This window comes from Falco punctatus, assembly GCF_963210335.1.
Source record: "Falco punctatus genome assembly, chromosome: 1".
NCBI lineage: Eukaryota > Metazoa > Chordata > Aves > Falconiformes > Falconidae > Falco > Falco punctatus.
Genome location: NC_137580.1, coordinates 105,759,153 through 105,780,089, shown reverse-complemented (window position 1 = coordinate 105,780,089; position 20,937 = coordinate 105,759,153). Strand labels below are relative to the sequence as shown.

General features: G+C 45.3%; 2 protein-coding genes across 4 annotated transcripts; one reads left to right on the top strand and one right to left on the bottom strand.

Annotated features, from left to right (window-relative positions):
* Positions 1-90: 90 nt before the first annotated feature.
* On the bottom strand, positions 91-11,501 carry STYXL1 (serine/threonine/tyrosine interacting like 1). 3 transcript variants are annotated; one of them, XM_080368086.1, is made up of 9 exons: positions 11,263-11,501; positions 10,145-10,206; positions 9,547-9,673; positions 9,162-9,218; positions 8,082-8,227; positions 6,554-6,702; positions 5,412-5,506; positions 3,265-3,374; positions 91-1,052 (listed from the first exon to the last, which is right to left on the bottom strand). In XM_080368086.1, the coding sequence occupies exons 1-9, from the start codon at positions 11,363-11,365 to the stop codon at positions 921-923; spliced, it is 981 nt and encodes a 326-aa protein (XP_080224212.1). In that variant the 5' UTR covers positions 11,366-11,501; the 3' UTR covers positions 91-920. The 3 variants fall into 3 exon arrangements, with proteins under 3 accessions (XP_080224212.1, XP_080224210.1, XP_080224211.1); XM_080368084.1 differs by lacking the exon at positions 11,263-11,501 and having other exon boundaries at positions 10,145-11,190; XM_080368085.1 differs by lacking the exon at positions 11,263-11,501 and having other exon boundaries at positions 6,554-6,699; positions 10,145-11,190.
* Positions 11,502-11,519: 18 nt separating this feature from the next.
* MDH2 (malate dehydrogenase 2) lies at positions 11,520-20,544 on the top strand. Its single transcript, XM_080368150.1, has 9 exons — positions 11,520-11,678; positions 13,305-13,473; positions 14,247-14,330; positions 15,300-15,409; positions 15,928-16,053; positions 16,717-16,794; positions 18,546-18,645; positions 19,072-19,223; positions 20,239-20,544. The coding sequence occupies exons 1-9, from the start codon at positions 11,616-11,618 to the stop codon at positions 20,368-20,370; spliced, it is 1,014 nt and encodes a 337-aa protein (XP_080224276.1). The 5' UTR covers positions 11,520-11,615; the 3' UTR covers positions 20,371-20,544.
* The last annotated feature ends 393 nt before the right edge of the window (positions 20,545-20,937 follow it).

Below are 20,937 nucleotides of genomic sequence, written 5' to 3'. Positions count from 1 at the left end.
GGGACATCGCCGCCCTCCTGGAGCCTCGTAAACAGCAGCCCGCAATAAGGAGGAATAGGTAAATAAATGAAGAACTGGCAGATTTTTCCCGGGAATTGGGAGCTGGAGGGGCCGGCCCACCGCCAGCACAGGCGGTTCACGGTGGGAAGCCACCAGCAGCACGTGGGGGGCTGGCTGGCCCCGTCCCTGACCCATAGGGGACGATGGAAAATGAACACCCCCCCAGTCAATCCCTAGCACAGAGGGCAAGGAAAGCCCGGGAGCATTTTCTGTAACATTTCATTTTCTGACGTCAATGCGAAGAGTTCACAGCGTGGTAAGAGAGCAGACAGCACTGAGTTGAGCTGTCACGTAACGGACTGATGCTTCAAAATGCCCAGCCACGCCAAGAGGTCCACTTGTTGTATCAGAAGGTGGTGAGTGCCAGGCGAGGTCTTGCTAGATCCGTGGCCGTGCCTGAAGGTCACTGAGAAAGGCACATGCAGGGTGGAGGGACATTTGCAATGGGGAAACTGTCATCACCTCGCTGTGCTGGAAGCGGGCACAGTCAAACTCTGAATTGACTGTCCCAGGCTATGGACCAACGAACCTTTTCAGAGATAATCCTAATGACTGCCCCGTACCTGGGGTAAAAAGCTCAATAATGTGGTTACGATCCCCTCTGCTTACAAAAGAGACAAGCAGTGTGTAATGGGTCACATCCTGCAGGACTTGCTTTCCCCAAACTTCCACCTTCTACAGCACAGATGAGTTCCCCAAATGACTCCAAAACTTAACCTGAAATAACATGGAGCTAAAGAGGAAAACCTGTCCATTACGCTAAGTTCTTTTTTTCAAACAGCGTTCAAGTAACTTTCTACCGTCACAGTGGTATGGACAGGGAAGCCCCTCTCCCTGCTGGGTGTTCTCTTTGCTACCTGTCAGTAATTTGGTTCAGAGATGTCTGTGATGGTGGTCCCATAGATTTGGGTCTCCCAGTCTGAGAGCTGTTTCACAAAGCCCCGGTGTGGTCTCATGTTCGTTTTGCATTGCAGAACGTAGTCCCAAGCTCTCTGTAAACAGCAAGAAAGCAAATAAATGTTAGGAACTTGAACTGAATCTCAGGTATTTACACAAAGCAGCTACACTTGTAGATGACACAGCTTTGTATTTACTCCCTGTGTTGGACAGCAAGAACCCGGAGATAAGACCTTGGCTACCAAAGCTGAGACCGACTGGATCCAGATGTGAATCTCAGAGAAGACTGTCGCCTTCACACTCTGCTCTGAGGGATACAAGGCCAGCTCAGGCTGCTTTCACTACCTGGCAGGTATCTTGCGTTATTTTACACTGACGGAGCAATGCAGTCCCGGATTTTCTACCCTAAAATGCTATTTCTCCTATGGATGATAAGCAAAGCAGTGAAGATCAGCTATTCACAGGTACGCAACAAAGGTTATTGTGTCTCTGGATTGGTGTGACCTGATATGGCAGAGCAGCTATGACACTCCAGTTATCCCACTGCATTAACGACGGCCACCTTAATTATTTTGTAGTTCCAAGGAATCAGCTAGGAACTCTGCTACGCACAGGGCAGCTCTGCTAGCATTACAGTGCTTTACTCCAGCTGCATCCTTAGGTTTATCCAGTCGTGCTCATCTTCCTCCTTTTAAAATAGACTGCGCCCCACACTTGGAGGATTGCTTAAGCATAATGAGACCAAAGGTTAGAAGATAGTGCTCCATGGGTTTGTTTTTCTAATCTCAGTGATTCTGCATGCTCTGAGGCTGATCTTCCAATATTTATTCCTCTGGGCCCACAGTGTGAGTGTCTGTAGTTTCCCTGAACTCCACAAATCTACTCACATATTGATTACTAATAGGATAGGGGGGCTCCCATCCCAAATCTGCCTTTCTTTTGCAATATCCGCGTCTTTGGAAGCTTTCAAAAATCTTTGCCTAGATTGGCTGAAGGATCACATGGGAATCTGTTGCATTGCTTTGGTCTGCAAGAAACAAACTTGTCTGCCAGGGTAATCCTCTGGGAAAGCTTTGCCCAGCCAACAGTGGGCAAGCACCACCCAGGCCAGCCGCAGCACACCACTGCTGTGTCAACCTTTTCTCCTGGGTTTTTTTTGGGGCACTTCATAAAATGCTGAGACCAAACTGTTGAGACCCACTGAGAGAAACTGCAAGGATCAGCCTTTGACTTTTGCACTGCCACTGCAAGCACCTCCAGTAATGTAGTGTGCAAGTGAATGATTATCAGTGCGCAGGAGCAATCACACCCAGCATTAGTAGAAGAGACAAAATAGTATCTGCAGCCCTGTTGGCACACTCAACCTGAAATTACCCATTGGCACACAGCGACAGTAAGAGATTTCCTCTTATGTTGCAAATGTTTGCACAAAATCAATTAAATGATTAGATACAAGCCCAGCTTCAGTGAAGCTTGGATCAATCCTTTTAAGCTCTCAAACGAAGACACACTTTCCCAACAAGGACAAGATTTTTAAGGAGGATCCTTTCAGTCCCCATGGGAACTAGCCTGCTCTGTGTTAAGCAGGCACCATGAGACACTGCCTACAGCAGCATGATGCCCGTGTGTTGTATGCAAAGGAAAAAGGGGCCTGGCACCAGGGGAGAGGCCACCGGGCTACTGCTCAGCCAGGTCATTCTCAGCTGTCATTCATTATTTTTCATACATTATTCAGAGCTATGGAACAGCATGTATGGCCATCTAACCTGTACATCCCTCCTGGGCTAGTATTATCCCTTTCCAGATATCTCTACAGTAGTACCTGTGGGAGGGGATTGCTTCTGGGGAAATAAAATAGGATTTTGGAAGAAGTCGGTGTTGCTGATGAAGTCAGTGGTGAATCAGAGCCCTGCAAGCACTGGGTTCCAAATTTCCCTGTAACCCCATGGTATTAAGGGATGGGATTTACTTCAGTAGCTTCCAAATACTCTCTCACATCCAGCAGAACAGAAATACTAAGTCCTGTAACCACAGCTTTATTTTTATAGCCCTGTAGTTAAGGAGGGAAATGCAAGAATGGCATGAATGCCAGAGTAAGGACTCACTGATCCAAAATCTCACCTAAGCCACCTCCTTTAACAGTATAAAGAAGGTGCAATCTCATATAATATAACCTGTTACATTATCAAGTGGATAGTCTGTATGAAAGCCCAGATGTCTTTTTCATTACTATAGTAATGATGTTTCAGGAACAGAAATAAACTGCAGACCCAGCCAGTATCTTTGGGAAATATGACAGTGACATACCTTCAGGGAAAACTGGCAGGAATTCATAAGATAGGCCATGGTTACTGTGCTGCTCCGGCTTATCCCCAGGCTGGAGAACACCAGCACTGCTCCATGATCCAGCTGAGCATCTGAGTAAAGAAATGCCAATCACAAATTAGTGGTCTGGGAAATCAAGCTTCCAGTTGTACAGTCAAGCACTAATTCAGTGATAGCTGACAAGCTAGCAGCCTGAGCGACAGAAACCCTCGTGAACCCTGACAGCAGCAGATGGGCACTGCCAGCTCCCATTTCTGTAAGCATTTGCCTTTCTTAAAAATCCAGAGTTAAAACATGACTATGAAGACCAGAACCAAATGACAATGAGCAATCAATGTTTTATTACAGATCAGTGTCACCTTTACATCAGATAACTGGTCTACCATGACCAATCAGCTGTAATCAGCATCACATCATCTACTCAAACTCTCCAGAAAGGTTTAAAGGTATTGAAATTTCTGATGAACTCAGGTCTACGTGTTCTCCACTCAAGCTGGAGGAATCAGCTCTCAGACTGGAGGGAACTTAAGACTTCAAATTCCTTACCTCTCTGGGGGGATCAACAGCAGAAAGCATGTACATGCCAGCTAGGGCGCTGATTTTATGATGGTTTTATGATGGATACTTTGCAGTGACAATTGCCAAGATAAGCAAACTCGTTCCCTACAAAAGCTAAGCCCAAAGATGCTGTCAGTTGCTCCTAACCACATTAAGCCTGTTATCTATGCCTAGAAGGTTCCATATTTGATTAATAACCTTTTGAATTCTTTCCCTCCCTCTCCAGAGCAGACAGCATGACATGTTTTTAGAATATCAGCAACCGAACGCTCAAATTCATAGGGCAAAGCTCCTTCTTTTACTGTTGTTGAGAGGCTGTGGGGTTTGTTGGGTTTTGATTTTTTTTTAAGCACTAAAACAGCGTTTTCTAACTTATTTCTATCATGAGATACTAGTTCTGTTCTAAGACCTGAACAGAAATAACCTCACTCAAATACATACCTGTCATGAGGATATCCACACTCCTCTCAGAGTACGTGGAGAGCTTTAGTCTAGTGTTCGCCCATAACCATTCCAGTTTAAGTAATCTACTCTAGACTGTCAAGTAAACAGTATGCACTTCCACAACTGCTACAGCCAATAAACTTTTACAGTTCATTTTGGAAAATTCCACAAACTGAGGTGAGAAAGAAACTTTCTTCTGAAATACTACTGGGAAAAAAACCTGGGGCAAAATGAAAGGCCAGTAAGTGGAGTTCAGTATTTGAGTTTCAATGCATGCAGATCATGAAATTCAGTTCAGGACTACAAAATTATCTCCTCAAATATTGTTTCCTTCTTTCTTTCTTTCTTTGTGTCCAGTTGTCATTTCTTATATTGTACTTGGAGTATAAGGTCTGTGGGGACAGGGTGGTCTTTTGCTTCTGCATTTGTACAACACTTAGCAGGGCCTTAGTCTGTGGCAGGTGTTAGTTCCTAAGTGTAATAAAAGATAACGACACAGTTGGACACCATCACAGGATGGAGCTGCGGGAGCTATGTCTGCCATGCTGCTGCAGGCATGGAGCTGAAGACTATGTTTTTTCTTGCCCTCTCTGATGTAATCAGCTGAAGGCAGGTTTATGCTGTCCAACCTGAAAGTCTTCCTAGGCCCTACGGTGGGTCTGCACTGCAAATCACAAAGATTAGCAGCATCTTGTGGTGAGTTCTCTAATATGTCACACTCTTGTTCAAATAAAGCTCTGGTGGTGGAAGATTTGGGCTGGTAAGAGTCAAAGGGTTGTATTTAAGAACAAAGGAATAGGAGGGAATCCTATGAGGCCCTAGCAGACATCCTGCAGCAAAGCCTTTTCAGATCGTGTAGAAAGCTCACTATTATCAGAGTGAGATATTCCTTACGGTAAGTAGGAACATCAGAGTCAGATGCCCTGTAAAATCTCCTCTCTGTCCAACAGGCTGGCTAGTAAGACAGCTGTGGTATCCATTAGGGTGTGGGCTTTCTTGGGAGTATACTGATTTTGAAAGATACGACCCTCCTGTCTAAGCTTCCTGTTCACGTGAGTTGCAGTCACTCCCATCTAATATTCTAGAGTGAGCAAGGTCTCAGGAATTCCAGATCAGGAACAACTCACCTATGAAATGACAAATGGTTGCAAAGGAAGAAAAAAGATCTGCTTCGAGCGAATCTGGAACAGGTATATGGAGGTATTTGCCGCCTTCTGCAAACCTGGAAAAAGAGCACACTGTGACATGGACCAGAGAAGCATGTGTTTGTTGGAGGCAAGCTGATAACTTTGTTTGCTGTTGCATGTGTGAGTTTTTCATCATCATCATCATCGTCATTAACATTATGATAAGGGATTTGTTATGGTAAGACACCGAGATGCTTGTAATGCAGAACCAGTTTCATTACTGATTTTTCCATTCCACATGGTATCAGCAGTGATGGTCTTGTCTTAACCTACAGCTTCCTTTATCTGAGAACTAGATGAAGACGGATGAACTGAAAGCAAAGGTGCCTTCACGGCATGCATGTCAACAGTTTTGTGGACATAGCCCCCCAGTTCACTTCATGTGGTTTTCTACGACGGCACCCTCCTCCTTCCACAGTCAGAGAACTAATGGAGCAAAACACTGGTGAGGAATTTCCAAAATGTGAAAGCATGTCATTTAGAGGGCATTGGAAGATCACCCACGGTGCAGAGACCTTTGATGTTTTCCTCTGGAGCCAAAGGCATGAGAAATGTCAGCTGATACACATCCTGGGGTAGCTAACTGCATTTGTTACTTTGTTTTGGTCACTACCTTGAGAAATGCCACTGGATTTCTCACTGTGTGCAATGGCATTTCCAGATTGAGCTGAATGGTCACGGCTGTAGGTAAGGAAGGAAGACCAACAATGTGAACCATCCATGATTTAGCTTTTACATTGATGGTTTGTAAGATTTTGCTCTGAAAGCTATTCAGAGATTTTGGCTCTTCCCAAAGGATGGTGGTATGCAATCAACTCAAAATTCCAAAAGCATCTCAATCCTCCCCTCACCCAATCCACCCATGGCATGGTCAAGGGCTGCAGGACCGCATGGCTGCTGTGCTAACTCTGGAGTAGAGATCGGAAAAATGAGCATGAAATAGCACCCGAATCCGCAGTGAAACACAGAGGTTTCCTTGGAAGTTCACAGGCACTCTGCACATGGGCTCTGGTGCTGTGCCAGCTCACTTTTTTCAAAGACACAAACACCAGCGAGGGTAAACCTTGAACTATTTAACTTACAGTGTCGCAGGCTGTTCAGAGATGTTGACTTGTGCTTTGATCTTCAGATTTCTCTGAATTTGTTGGTCACAGGCCTGCTTGAAATTGCCCATATATAACTTTTCAGGCAGTATTTCTACAGGGTATGGCTGGAAATTGTCTAGTTCCTGCTGGAGAGAAACCATAGGCTCAGTTTAGAGTGTATGTTTACTCCTGTTAACTTGGCAAGTTCTTAAACAAAAGTCATGTGAAGAATTGAACACACACTTAGTCAACAGCTCATGACACATTCTAGCGTAATGATTCATTCAATCACCTGGACTTTCTGTATATTGAAGTTCGCTAGATTTACTGAGAATAATTAACAGCATTGCCATCATTGTAGCATTACTTGAAACAAATCCTAACTAAACAGGAGGCGGCATGTATTATTTTCATTGTCTGGAGGGACTGCAGCATAACTGATTCATTTGATGTTTTCTTCGGTTACTGTTTGCAAGGCTAAATGAAATCATCTGTCACTTGCTGGGCTGCAGGTGCCATGTAAGTGGCACAACATAAATCCACAGCTGCTTCCGGTGTCTGCAGCGTGAAGGCTGAAAATAAAAATATACAGGTAACCGACAGTGCCTCTACATTCCTGGCCGAGACTTGGCTAACATTACAGCAGAACAAAGCAACAGCCTAACAATTTAAAGCAACAGAGAACAACAGCTTAAACTTAGAGGCAAGGAGCTACTCTGTGTCCAACTGAATTTGATGGGGAAGTTCAGCAGTTTGCCACCCTTCATGAAGAAGCACAAAGTGATCTGATTGTTTCTCCTGTGCTGTAGCAGCCCACAGGTTAGCACCTTGTCGTGGGCTATTTCATGTGAACCAGAAGTGAATAGGAACAATGGAAACAAAAGACAGGTTGCCATGACATGCTCTCTGCTGTCCAGCACCCTCTAAGTCTGCCCTGCCTCAGGTCCTAGATGTCAAAAAAGGTAATTATTTCTCATGAGCTAAATAGATCAACGTTTGCATGTGAAACCAAACAATTAGGATACCAGTGCTCTAGGTTTTTATGGGTCTGTGGAAAAAACGCGCCAGCACTTGCTTTGTGACCCTTCCGGATGAAAAGCTTTATAGACACGGAACACAGCGCTTGATAGGAATTGTACTTCTGTCTGAAAACATTTACTGTGTACCGTCCCAGATAACCACGTGTGAGAGAGGAACCTGCTTCTTTTTGTCATTTGCTATTGTTTGTTTAGTTATCTCTACTCTCCAGTAGGCCAGTTTCAGGGTTATTGGTGAAACCTTCCCAAGTTGTTTTCATGAGCTTTCTTTCATGCAATAGAAGAGGAAAAAAAGGCCGAGTGTGGCTGTAAAAGAATTAGTGGTGAGGCTCAGGGCATGCACCGTAACTCAAATTACATTTAATTCCTTTGTTTGAAATTACTATGGTATCAGCTTTACAACACCATTTAACTTGAATTCATTAGCCATCATCATCAGTTGAACATGAATGCTAATGTCTTCTACTTGCAAAGTAGTCTCATCTCACCTGAGGCATCCACAATATCTTCTGAGTACTCAGAAAATGATAGCAAGCTGAAAAACGCTTGTATCCTCCCCTCAGGATGAGCACAGGATGGCGGGTGAACTGCTCTAAGGCTCTGGCATGCTGGATGGCACTTCCTTCCTCAGCATCTGAGATGAAAAAGCGATTTGCCAGGGCAGGTTTAGAGTGCCTGCATCAGCACCGGGGATTACATTTGTCCCACTGACACAGACAGCAAATTCCTTTTCATTTCATCTAATGGTCTGTAGAAAGCCTTGTTAAAAGCTATTTACTCTTTTAACTCTTGCTGCAGGTCAGTAACAGGGCATGCTGCTTTTCACCTCTTGTCCTGATCTTTTATTTCTCTCTTGGTTTCTTTTGTAGGTCTAGATAAAGTTCCCCCCCCTCCCCCAATTATTCTTTGGGAAATGCTTGTAACAAGTTCCCATAATAGAGAAGTATTATTAATTTAAATCTAATAACCTTAATTTTATGGAGGCTTTTTTTAGTCTGCTTTAGGCAAAGGGGGAAAGAAGGAGGTATCTTGAATAAATTTTCACAAGTGTTTTAAACACTCCCCTCAGTGAAGTAAATTACCTGAGATGGCTGCTCCCCCTCCTTCTCCCAAGGGATCCAGCCTGCTCGCCTCTAGCTCTGTCTGTTTTAGAAACAGATCAGCACAATAGAAACTCACTTCTGATTCTTCATACCTTCCCTTGCTACTGTCTCATCACGGAGCATTTACAAACGTGCTTGCTTTATTCATTCCCCTTATATTCCCAGATATTTTTTAAATAAAATTATGTAAATCTTTCCTAAAACTATAGTAGCCTTTATAAAGGTAATACAAGCTGAGCAAATACACTGAAGTGGTTCTGCACACAGCAGAACTCCTTGCCAAAGGATGCGTGAAAGCTAAAAATTTCCATGGTTCAAGGTACGCTGAACAATTACATGGAAAAGTTTCCAGCTCTTCACATTTCTTGGTGAACTCCATCAAATCACCACCCCCATTAAAGCTAAGTCTTTTTAAATATGATATTGTGAAAGCCTTTTATAACCCTCAAAGAAGGAAGTACTCACTCTGGGAACATACGGAACTTGACTCAGTGTTTTCAGTCTCCAAAGAAGGACTGCTCCCTACAAAGCAATTGTTGGACAAGCCAAATCTCAGTGAAATGCGGGAAAAAAAAGAACCCATTCCTCACAGAAGACAAGGAGCTTCAAAGGGATCAGTTCACAGATAGGAAACCAAGTCTGCCAGGAAACTTTGAAATAATATGTAGATTTTTGAAGCCTAAGAACATATGCCAAGACAGTGAAAAACCAGAGGCGTAGCACAGATGTTCATTTTTCAAATACAACTGGGTAAATTTGCATCTCTCCCAATAAGCTCATAAAATTAAATGAGGAAGGGGAAGAATGAATATCTGGCAGTGAGGTCTTGACTGCCATGGGTCATATATACCTTTTTCTTTCTCCTCTTCCTCACAGTCACAGCAATCCAAAGAGCTGGTCTCACAGTCATACACCACGCAATATCTGACACACCGCAGCTCCTCTGAATCCGGTACCAGATACTCCCCCGTGGGACTCTATCAGAAATCACAGAGGAATTCTATCAAAAGCACAGCTCCACGCTTTTCATGTGGCATCAACACTACCACCAGCATCTTGCAAGTCACTATTGCACAGCTATGGGATGGGTTTGGGGCTACGTCTGCACTTGACACTGAAAGACGCAGTTAGAATTCAGAAATGATGCAAACTACGCCGGATTGCTTCATCAGCTGCGGCGGTAAAAACGCCAGCACTGTCCTTTGTGAGACAAGGCTACAATATGTTAGTTCTTGTGCAATATTTTTCCTGATACACAGCTCCTATTTGCCAATCCTTTGGGCTACTGAAGCCACCTTTGCTTTTACATCCCCCCAGTGGCAGAAATGGAATGTGGCTGACACAGACAAGGGAGAGGCTGAGACAGTTCCCGCGGGTTATAGACCAATTTTGGCTTCCTGCTAATCGCTAAATCCCGAGATAGTTTACACAAACAGTAATCCCCTCACCTGTTCAATCCTGCGTGCTGTAATAATATGGCTCTCGTTGTATTCATGCTGAGTACGGGCATCTGAAAAAAACAACCAAGACAGAGCAACTGGCTTATTTAAAGGCACTGACATCAACCAGACAAAGAGATTCTGGTTTTTCAGATGAGACTTTCTGATGCAGATATAATGAATGCCACTACTGATATGAGTCTGTGTGTAACACCAAGTGATGCCAGCAGCTTCAGTCCTGCGTACAGCACTACCAAGTGTGGTACTGCAGTGTTCACAGCGCCAGTCCCATGCTCTGTTCTGCTCTGCCCTGTGGTGTATCCTGGCCCCCATGCACTGCGCCTTCTCTGACCTCCCAGCATCCAGCACCTCTGCCTCTGTGCTGCCCCAGAGACAAAGAAAGGAGCACCAGAGAGACCCCAATCCCACTCCCAAACTGGCTGACTCCCTCGCCAAAGCATTTAATAATATTGCAGTATCAGGCACCCTGTTGGGGGGTATTTGCACTATGCAAGATGCAAATGCTTATCAGCAATCTTTGTGCGATCATCAAGAAATCTTGTCCACCTATAAATCCTTTGGGAGCAGCAGGGTAGAGTGTGTATCCCTGGGATGGATCAGAGCAGGAAGAGGTGGACATGATGACAGTCCTGGGTCATGGCACCTGGAATAGGATGGGAAAAATGCCCCAGCGGCAAGGCCCCAGTAATTACAAGAAGCAATGTGTGCTCTTCCCCATTCACCAGAGACCACAAACCCTATTTCCTCAGGAAGCCTGCCCAGGCCAGAGCATGGTGCCTAGCTGCAGGCAGGGCCAGGCAGCAGGCAAGGCCAGAGCCAGGTAGTAGGCTGGGCCTGGTAGCAGGCAGGGCCAGGCAGCAGGCAGGGCCAGGGCCAGGCAGCAGGCACAGCCAGGGCCAGGCAAGAAAGCAGGGCCTAGCAGCAGGGAGGGCCAGAGCCAGGCAAGCAGGCAGGGCCTAGCAGCAGGGAGGGCCAGAGGCAGGTAGCAGGCAGGGCCTAGCAGCACGCAGGCCCGGGCCCAGCAGCAGGCAGGCCCGGGCCCGGCAGCAGGCAGCAGGCAGCAGGCAAGCCCAGGCCCGGCAGCAGGCCTCCCGCTGCGGGCTCACCCAGCAGGCACAGGTAGTTGGCCTCCGCCAGCCGGGACACCCGCCGCTTCTGGTTGAGGATGTTGTAGAGGCAGTGGGGCTCGCAGAGAGCGATTCCTGCCATCTCGCACCAACACGCGACCGGGCGACTGTCGCCGACTGTCGTTTCAGCCGCCTCGCCCCGTCACCTTGGCGACGGCAGCGCGCGGCCCGCCCGGTTGCTAGGGAGCGACGCCGCTGCGGGTGACGTTCTCCCCAGATCTCGCGAGGCTTCCCTCCCCCCACCCGCCGCAGGAAGTCTCGCGAGAGCGGCGGGCGGTCCCGCGCAAGCGCCCCGCCGTGGAGGTCGTTGGAGTCACCGGAGCTACCGCGCCATGCTGTCCCGCCTCGCCCGTCCCGCCGCGGCCCTCCGCCGGGGCCTCGCCACCACCGCCCAGGTACACCCCGCCGGCGCAGGGCCCGCACCCCCTCGGGGCCGGGGTCGAGCCCAGGCCCTCCGCTGTGAGGGGGCGGCCTCGACCCTGCGGCGTGCGGCGGGGAGCTGTGAGGGGGGGGCCCAGCTGTGAGGGGGGGGGAGGGGAGCTGTGAGGGGGGGCCCAGGCGCCGTGGTGGCCGGTGCGGCCTTCAACCTTCCTCCTGCCTTCCTCCAGACCAGGCCTGACCTGGCTGGCCAGGTTTGTTGGTCCTAGACAAATCTGGCTTTCTGGTGGTATGTAACAGGTGATGCGCAAATTTGTTGCTCCTTTCCTCTGACAAAAATGTATCCCTGCTTTCAAAATACATTAAGAATTAAATCTGGCACCTGGGGGTTTAATGCTAATCCTTAATATGCTGAAATCCATTGCGCGTGATTCTTGATACCAGGAGAGGACTGCTGCTGTGTGGTATGTAGAGACCAGCCTCTCTTCTAACCTAAACAGCTCCCAGTGGCATATGAGAGAACAGTTATTATATCTACAAAGGTATGCTCTACAAGACAGGCTTCTGTAATTATTTTGATAGGAATTGTATTTATTAGCAGTGAGGTTTTGACCTCATGGTATCAGACTCAGTCATAAATACAGGGCATAGCAGTGATTTGAATGGTAGACTTCGTGTCCCCTTGGAGAATTTTATGCTAAATTACGTTTCTTGCAATAGCAAGAAAACTGAGCTGAGGTTAGGCTGATCTAGCTCCTGGGTAGATTATTTGTTGTCATAGCATAATAATTAAGCTGTTCATGTGGGGACTTGGGGCTATTATGGCTTTATCTGGTAAGACAGTGTGATAGAGAATGCCCTCATCAGCAGTAATTGTATTGCCTCATTACATCTCTGCAGTAGTCTCTGGTTCTCCATCACTTTGGCAAAACATTGCATTTTAAGATTGTTCTGGACTCTGAAATTAGCTTTCCTCTCACCTAGTGACACTTGCCTAAAAAACAGGAGCACAGGCATTTTCAAGAGAAATAGCTTAATTCCACTGAGCGTGTTAAATTGGTTCACCAGGGCAACAGAGTTGATTTTGCTTGCTTCTCAGCCCCTTTTGATCAAAGCTGGAAATTACAGTCACTTAATGTTCTCAGGCCTCAGTCTGGAGTCAGCTGCAGGCACTATTTTGAATTTATTTCAGGCATACGCATTTTCTTCACATATGTACAATGGCTATTATGTTTATTGTAGTCCATTAAATGTATTGATTTCAAATGGGAAGGCATGTTTTTTGATACTGGCAATGAAAACTATAAAAAATGCAAACCGGATTTTGCTTTAGCTCAGACCTAGGTCCCCAGTGTAGCAGGTATTAGTGTCAGGCAGACATTTCTATTTGAGCTTCAGATCACAAAATAACATTTTCCTCTAACTTACAACACAGTAATAAACCTGAAGGATCTTTGGGAGGCTGTTGTGATGATCGCTTTCTGTGGGCTTAGGCAATCAAGTTTGCATAGTGCTTGATAAAAAAATTGAGAAATAGAGCTAAAAGTAAAGAAAGTGTGGTGAAATTCCCAAGGTCACTGCTGCACTAACTACCAGCGCATCCCTGTAATGTGTCTTTTCTTCTTTTTCCTTTTTTCCCTCAGAACAATGCCAAGGTAGCAGTGCTGGGGGCCTCGGGAGGCATTGGCCAGCCTCTCTCCCTTCTCCTGAAGAACAGCCCACTGGTGAGCAGGCTCAGCCTTTATGATATCGCTCACACTCCAGGTGTTGCAGCTGACCTCAGCCACATTGAGACAAGAGCAAATGTTAAAGGTACTGTGAGCTGCTGGAAATTGTGTTCTGAAGGGATACTCTTGGGTGTCTCTGGCACCTGGCGATGCTCATTGCTTGTGAAAGGGAATCTTTACATCATCCTGAAGCCTAGTATCAGTTTAAGTAGCTTTTTCTCAAGTGGTGTATGACTAATTAAGATTGATCTGATTAGATTGGTATGAATGGAGATGTATGGTCTGTGGTTGCACTGTTGAAGGGGGTTTCCTCATAACTGGCAGGAAGTGTTCAGTAGAACAGTCTTGGAAAAAAGCCTGAGCATTGACTTTGAAAGTTTGACTACAAATAGACTTAACACTGTCTGGGTGTCTACCTGAATTCTGTGTGCTTCTTTTTTAAAGGGACAGCTGTCAAGTTTTGATCAAATCAAAACTTAAATCTGCTGAACTTTGTTTTATCTGAAGATCACCAAGAGGCTGCATTTTACCTGGATTTGCCTATCTGCAGTTCTTTGGGGGTACTGACTGTAGTGCCAATCTAGGGTTTTTGGAGAGTCAATCCACATAGCAGGAGAAACTGTTGGGTTTTGAAACAGGTGAATGTGAGACTCTCACCATTCTTGTTCTGTAGGTTTTGAAACAAGGATAAAATATAAAATAGGATCCATCCATAAGGTATTTCTTTGCTTTTCTGCGTAAGTCTGAGTCGAAAGCTAAATGACAAAAGGAATTGGTGCCTATGGGTGTAATTTTGTACTTTGAAGTGTCAAATATGTAACTGGCAAAAACATAATATGTGAATGTCTTCTATTTCAGGCTTCCTGGGACCTGAGCAGTTGCCAGAATGTCTCAAGGGCTGTAATGTTGTAGTTATTCCTGCAGGAGTCCCTAGAAAACCAGGTGTGTTCTTTTTGTTAAAAAGCCCCACAGCTTCATTGAAACGTGTCTGTGCAGTACCATTACTCAAATGGAGCTGTATCTGGTGCTTCATGGTATTGTTGGCTTGGGATGTTAATGACACTGACCTAGAGCTTGTTGTAGTATCAGGCAACTCATTCAGCCTCTTAGATTGTCACTTGTAAAATGGGAAGAATTGATTTCTGGAGGCCCAGTGTAGGGGTGAGGTGCAAAGACTTTTCATGCAGGTGATCCTGAATCTCCCTTAGTGTTCCTTGCCCAGAGCAATGCTATAGTAAAAAAAGCAAAATAGTTCTTTGTTTCATTTCTCAGCAGAATAGAATTAATCCATTTGTTGTGCATTAATTGTATGATAACTTCTCAGGGTGTCTTTGAATGAATGCTGTTAAGCCTTCCTAGAATGTCTATGACATGCTCCATTTCTACTGTGCTTTTCAGTATTCTGTTAGCAATGTAAAAAATTCTAGACTTCAATACTTAGCTCTTCCTAATTCTTAATTTTTCATGGTTAAAGTAGTTGCTGCATCAGAAATGAGGTGGCACTATACACAACTAGCAGTAGTTTACACAGCAGTTGGTGTTCAGACTGTAGCTGTGGAGAATATTTCAGAGGGGGAAGAGAATTCATCTTAGGAACAATTATGCTGCTCCGAGCACCACTGGTATACTGGTGTGGGTCCCTATGGTCAGGCTGCCTAGGTAAAAAACGTTCTGACAGCTGATAGCTGGGCTGGTTGCTCCTGGAAAGGGCTGATCTATCTAGAAGGGCAATAATAATTTGTTAGTGAAAGGAATTAATTTAGTACTGCAACTGGAGTGTTTTCTCTTGATACATGAAACCAGAAGCTGATGTGTATCTGTCCAGAGCAGAATATTGGTTTTGGTTGGGTTGCTTGCCCATTAACGAGTATATTCTGGGTAACTTAAAATATTTTACTTGATGTGGTTTAGGTATGACCCGTGATGACCTGTTCAACACCAATGCTAGCATTGTTGCTACTTTGACAACGGCCTGTGCAAAGCACTGTCCGGAAGCCATGATCTGTATTATTTCTAACCCGGTAAGCATTTTCTGGAGACCTTGAAAATGTAGAGGGGAAAAACCAACATCAATGCTGAGAATACCAGAGTAAACTCAGTTCCTATTAGTTTTGACCAGTATCTTTAAGATCTGCAGTGTATTTGCAGAAATGAACTGTAAGCCTGGTTCTACTAATCCATTTTTCTTGGCTATATTTAAGTCAGAAAACTTGGATGTAAGTGCTTAGTATCACACACCTCTGTGACTATGGTTATAATACATGCTGGTGTGTTAGCTGGAATAGAAATCACTAAGGGAGGAGGAACCTTTGTAACTTGAATCAACAAATTTATTATCTTAATGGTTATTTAAAATGTGTGGGTTTTATTCCAGCCTGACTGTAAATAGCTCTTCAATTTAGGAATTAAAGTAATTGGCTGCAGTTGACTTGAAGCTGGAAATAAATATACTTTGTGTTGTTTACTGGCCTGTTCAGTTCATGCATTGGCTTCATTATTATACTGATTTTAGTGAATGCTTGCCTGTTCTTGCTTATAGGTAAATTCAACCATCCCAATAACTTCAGAAGTCTTCAAGAAGCATGGTGTGTATAATCCAAACAGAATCTTTGGTGTTACAACGCTGGACATTGTCAGAGCAAATACTTTTGTGGCTGAACTAAAGGTAGGTCATAGTAACAGATGCTGGGGGAGGAATACTGCCTGCTTCAGTCATCAGATCTGTCAAAAATGCTTTTAAAATCGCTGCAGAGCACCAAAGGAGCTCAGGTTTCTGTGGAGCTAGAGGCGAAGGCAACGATTCCCTGTTTCCATTCTCTAGAGGAGCCTGGGGATAGGGTTTCTTGCAAAATGTGGTTCAAGAGACTCTGACCTTTCCTTTTCACAGCTGTCCCCTGTGAGCAAGCTACATGTTTGCCTTAGTTCTGTTGGCATTTTCAACCCTGCTGGTGCAAGCAGAGGGTTGAATTGTAGTATGTATTTGCATACTGTCTGTGCTGCATATTACAGGATGTTCTGCACTGTATCAGGAAGTGTAACAGGCCACTGCTCGTAATAGCCCTGGTGGATTTTGTCCTTGTGCTGTTATTTATCTGAACTTGCATTAATAATACCTTGTGACTGGCTAAAGTTATCAGAGTAACCTGGCGTTTAACTGTTTAGATCTGGCTTTGTCCCTGGAGTATAGCTGTCTCTGAAACTCCTGCTCTGTGGAGCACTGGGTTATAGATTTGGCCAGATACCCAGGGCAGGAAATGAAGCGTGTTGTTTTTAAATGTTTTTCTTGTCCATGTGCTTCAGAAGCTGGAAAGTTTCATGTTTCTCTTAGGGCTTAGATCCAGCTCGAGTAAGTGTTCCGGTTGTTGGTGGCCATGCTGGGAAGACTATCATCCCTCTGATCTCTCAGGTAAGTCATAGTTACTGCTGTCTGTGGCAGTAACACTCAACAGTGCCTTAGAGTTGATGTAGAATGCCTTTATGATGGTGTGTAATGTGCTAAGATACAGCAGAGACAGTCTCCCCTGCTCTTGTGGCTGCTTTCATCCTGAGATGAGGTACAGAGTACTGGAAGGCAATGAGCTAAATCTGAACTCCTCTGGGTGATTTAAATAGTTCCAGCCTTTCTCCTCTAAAGGAGTTTGGGATCAGAACTGTGTAGTGTGGTGTGGGTTTTCAGATGTCTTGACACTGTGTTTTTGGGTTTGTTTGTGTTTTTTTTTTTTTTTTCTATGGCAGGTATTTCATGATATGAATACCTTGCTTCAACAGGAGATTGGATTTGATTTTTGCTGTGGTGGAGTAGAAACACCACTTCAACATGCAGCATTGACGTGAAGAGGCATAACTCGAGCTGTGTGGGGCGGCCTGCTTCAGTAATGGCTGGTAGTCAGGGAGAGGCTCCCTTCATGCGGCTAAGCCAGAATGAAATGCACTTCTAAAGCAGGCTGCAGCTTCCCCCTGTGCTCGGCACTGGTGAGGCCACACCTTGAATACTGTGTTTGGTTTTGGGCCCCTCACTACAAGAAAAACATTGAGGTGCTGGAGCGTGTCCAGAGATGGGCAACAGAGCTGGTGAAGGGTCTGGAGCACCAGTCTTTGAGGAGCGGCTGGGGAAACTGGGGATGTTTAGCCTGGAGAAAAGGAGGCCCAGGGGGACCATATCACCCTCTACAACTACTTGAAAGGAGGTTGCAGACAGGTGGGTGTCGGTCCCTTCTCCCAGATAACAAGAGATGGGACAAGAGGAAATGGCCTCAAGTTGTGCCAGGGGAAATTTAGGTTGGATATTAGGAAAAATTTCTTCACTGAAGGGGTGGCCAAGCATTGGAACAGGCTGCCTAGGGACGTGGTGGAATCGCTGTCCCTGGAGGCATTTAAAAAACATGTAGAAGCGGAGCTTAGCAACATGGTTTGGTGATAGACTTGGCAGTCCTGGGTTAACGGTTGGACTTGATGATCTTAAAGGTCTTTTCCAACCTCAGTGATTCTATGACTCATGAGGGAGATGGCTAGGATACGGCCGAGGAGCGATCTGCGAGAAAGGAGGGGGAGAAGGCTTTCCTTTAAGTGGGGAGTAAAGTGTCCTTCTCTGAAGGTCTTAGGGAATAAGAGCAAGGACTTTGGAGCAGCTGAATGCTGAGAAGGTGCTTTTGTTAAGCAGTCGGTCAGGACACACATAGCTGTGCTTAATGTATGTGCGTAGCTGTAGCTGAAGGTTCCGTAACTTCCTAAATACCGCTGGCAGACTGGGTCCTTCATAATACTCTCCACTTCCATAATGCCACAGTGACCCAGATATTTATAAGGTGGCTTTTTGAAATGCCTAAGGCCTGTTATGTGCTTGGAGGGCATCTGTCTAGTGCAGAAGACTACACAGTAGCGTGTAACCATGGCAAGCCCTGGTTTTGCTATCAAGCTGCAGTTTGTCCTTGGCCAAGCCAGGCCTAGCTATGCTCCTGTTACAGTCCACGCAATAGCCAGCAGCCTTGGTGGATGTTTGCAGCTGGTCAGTGTCACAGTCTGTGAGCTGGGGTTAACTGATTTTCCCAGTTGAGAGCTGTAACAACTGTAATGGCTCACAAAGCGTCGTCTGGGTGGCTTTATGCTAAATCTGGAGAGGTCCTGGTATTTGATAGTAACTTCTTTTTTCTAATCTAGTGCACACCAAAAGTGGACTTTCCTCAGGATCAACTGGAGAAGCTTACAGGGAGAATTCAGGAGGCTGGCACTGAAGTTGTTAAAGCTAAAGCAGGAGCAGGTTGGTTCTTGACTGCAGTTTGGCTGGCTGAATGGGTGCAGTCCTCTTCAGTTTAATCTTACTTAAACTGCAGTGCAGAATTACGAACTGCTGATTACAAATCTAGCTGCTTTGCCATGCCAGCAGCTGCTTGAACTGTGATACCAGAAGCAGCTCAGTATGTAGGTAAGACTAAACGTTAACTGATCCCATGCCATGTCTGGCTTTAAAAAGAATCCTTTTCTGTCAAATTAAGCTGTTTCTTCCTATAAATGGTCAACCAAATAGCATGTATCTGGCCAGAAGCTGCTGCTTTATCCGACTGGCTGTGAGCTTGAAGTCAATGACACTGCAGCTCTGTAAGCGTATCAGTATGGAAGCCTTCGATGCTAAAGTATGTACCAAATTTCAACGTGATCTGTTCTAAAAGCGATGTAACTTTTACAGGATCTGCCACCTTGTCTATGGCCTATGCTGGTGCTCGATTTGTGTTCTCTCTGGTGGATGCGATGAACGGAAAGGAAGGGGTTATTGAATGTGCCTTTGTTCGATCGGAAGAGACCGAGAGCCCGTACTTCTCTACACCTCTGCTACTGGGAGTATGTACTTTAAATGATGGGGCTTATAAACAGCAGCTACTGATTTAGTTTTGTGGTTTGTACTCGGTGATTTCAATTTGGTCTGATGCTAGGAATCACTGAAGGTAACAGCTGAGCGTACCTCTTAGACTTCTTGAATGTTTTTGGGTATGGTACTTCAGCATATACCTCATGCTTGACAGGGATGCTGCTGCTTTTATCTGCTGTTAGCCTGTGGGTCACTGAGTAACCAGAGATTCAGACTTGGCTTAAGAGATCATGCTTGCCTCAAGTCAGTGCCTGTTTATGAAGGGCTTTCATATGATTAACCAGAGTCGGCAATCCTGTCTCCTCGGCTTGATCTGCTGCAAGTAATTCCCTCAGAAATTGAGGCACATCGGGAACTGCAGCATGGATTAGGATTAATAGATTGCTTTCAAGACCTCTATTGAACTTTGAAAGAAGTGTTCCTTTTGTCACCCTTCCCCTGCGGCTGGAGTGAAAAACAAGGATGCTGCAGCCCTGTTGTAGCTGCTAGGGTGCGAAGGGTGGTGTGTGCTGTCTGAGGTGCTGGTTGGTGAGGGAATGGAAGGAGAGGGGGTATGAAGGGGGAGCAGTTTAGATGTAGGCATGAGGTCTTGAAAACCTAGGAGTGCAATCTGAAGCAGTTTCAGATTGCAAGCCAAGGGTTTACGCCGGGGGAGAGATTCTCTTGCCAAATGGTGGGTTTGAAGATAGGGAGAGGCATGAAGAAGCAGTTGATATCAGTCTCCTCTTGAAGGAGCCAATGGGCTAGCTTCAGGTTTCACACTTGTGAACAGTGAATGAGAAGTTTGTGAAGGCTGTAGAAGTTGCTGCAGGTAATAATGAGGCTCTTTAGCCTTGCTGGGAAGCACAGCGCAGGGTTAGCAGGCTAGAGATGACAGAGGTCCCAGGCAGGGTCTCCATCTCAGCTGGATAATACTTAATCAGAGGTGTTAAGTTACTCTCCAGGTCGTTCAATGAATGGTTAATCCTTAAATCCTGTTTCCCTCAGAAAAATGGAATTGAGAAGAACCTAGGTATTGGCAAGATCTCCCCCTTTGAAGAGAAGATGGTTGCTGAGGCCATGTCTGAGCTGAAGGCTTCTATTAAGAAAGGAGAGGAATTTGCGAAGAACTTCAAGTGAAGAGTTGATGACTGAGAGGAATTAACAACTTCCTTAATTTATTAAGGCATCATGTCACTTTATGACTTCTGATTCAGAGCTCATGCTTTGATTGAAGTCTGTCTGTACTAGCTTAATGATTGTTGCCAGCGCAGAGTCTAATCATTAATAAAATGACCTCATTTTTTCAGTGTACCATCTGGAATTGTCCTGATGTGCTTGTCTTTTAAAGGTAGATGCCGTAGGTCTCTGAACGGTTATCTGTTTTCGTAGGGCTGAAATAGCCTCTTAAAAGCGGACGAACCGATTACTCTCAGCTCTGCTGCTGTTTGGGTCTTGGCTTGGGCTACTTGTTCGGTGCAGCAGCTGGGAAACCAGCCATGATCAAATTAGATCAAGATGAAGTGATCCAAGAGGTGTTTTTGCAGGAGGTGGTGTTACCTTGTGTTGCATTTAATCTCTTACGTAATCTCTTTTCAAAAGAGTTAGTACAAGAGCGCAGTGGTTGAAACATCAGTCCTGCTCTAAAGAAGATAATTAAAATGCAGAGTGACTTCTTTCTAGTTAGGAACAAAAGCCTTGATTTAG

What these genes read in the sequence shown, in the direction of transcription:
- STYXL1 (XM_080368084.1), bottom strand. Translation starts at nt 10,468, where the DNA reads ATGGGGGCCAGGATACACCACAGGGCAGAGCAGAACAGAGCATGGGAC. An exon ending in AAGTTCCGTATGTTCCCAGA is followed by an intron (nt 8,228 to 9,161) that starts GTGAGTACTTCC and finishes TTTTCATCTCAG; the next exon opens with ATGCTGAGGAAGGAAGTGCC. An exon ending in CCTGCCAGTTTTCCCTGAAG is followed by an intron (nt 1,053 to 3,264) that starts GTATGTCACTGT and finishes TGCTGTTTACAG; the next exon opens with AGAGCTTGGGACTACGTTCT.
- MDH2 (XM_080368150.1), top strand. Translation starts at nt 11,616, where the DNA reads ATGCTGTCCCGCCTCGCCCGTCCCGCCGCGGCCCTCCGCCGGGGCCTC. An exon ending in GCCTCGCCACCACCGCCCAG is followed by an intron (nt 11,679 to 13,304) that starts GTACACCCCGCC and finishes TTTTTCCCTCAG; the next exon opens with AACAATGCCAAGGTAGCAGT. An exon ending in AGGAGTCCCTAGAAAACCAG is followed by an intron (nt 14,331 to 15,299) that starts GTGTGTTCTTTT and finishes GATGTGGTTTAG; the next exon opens with GTATGACCCGTGATGACCTG.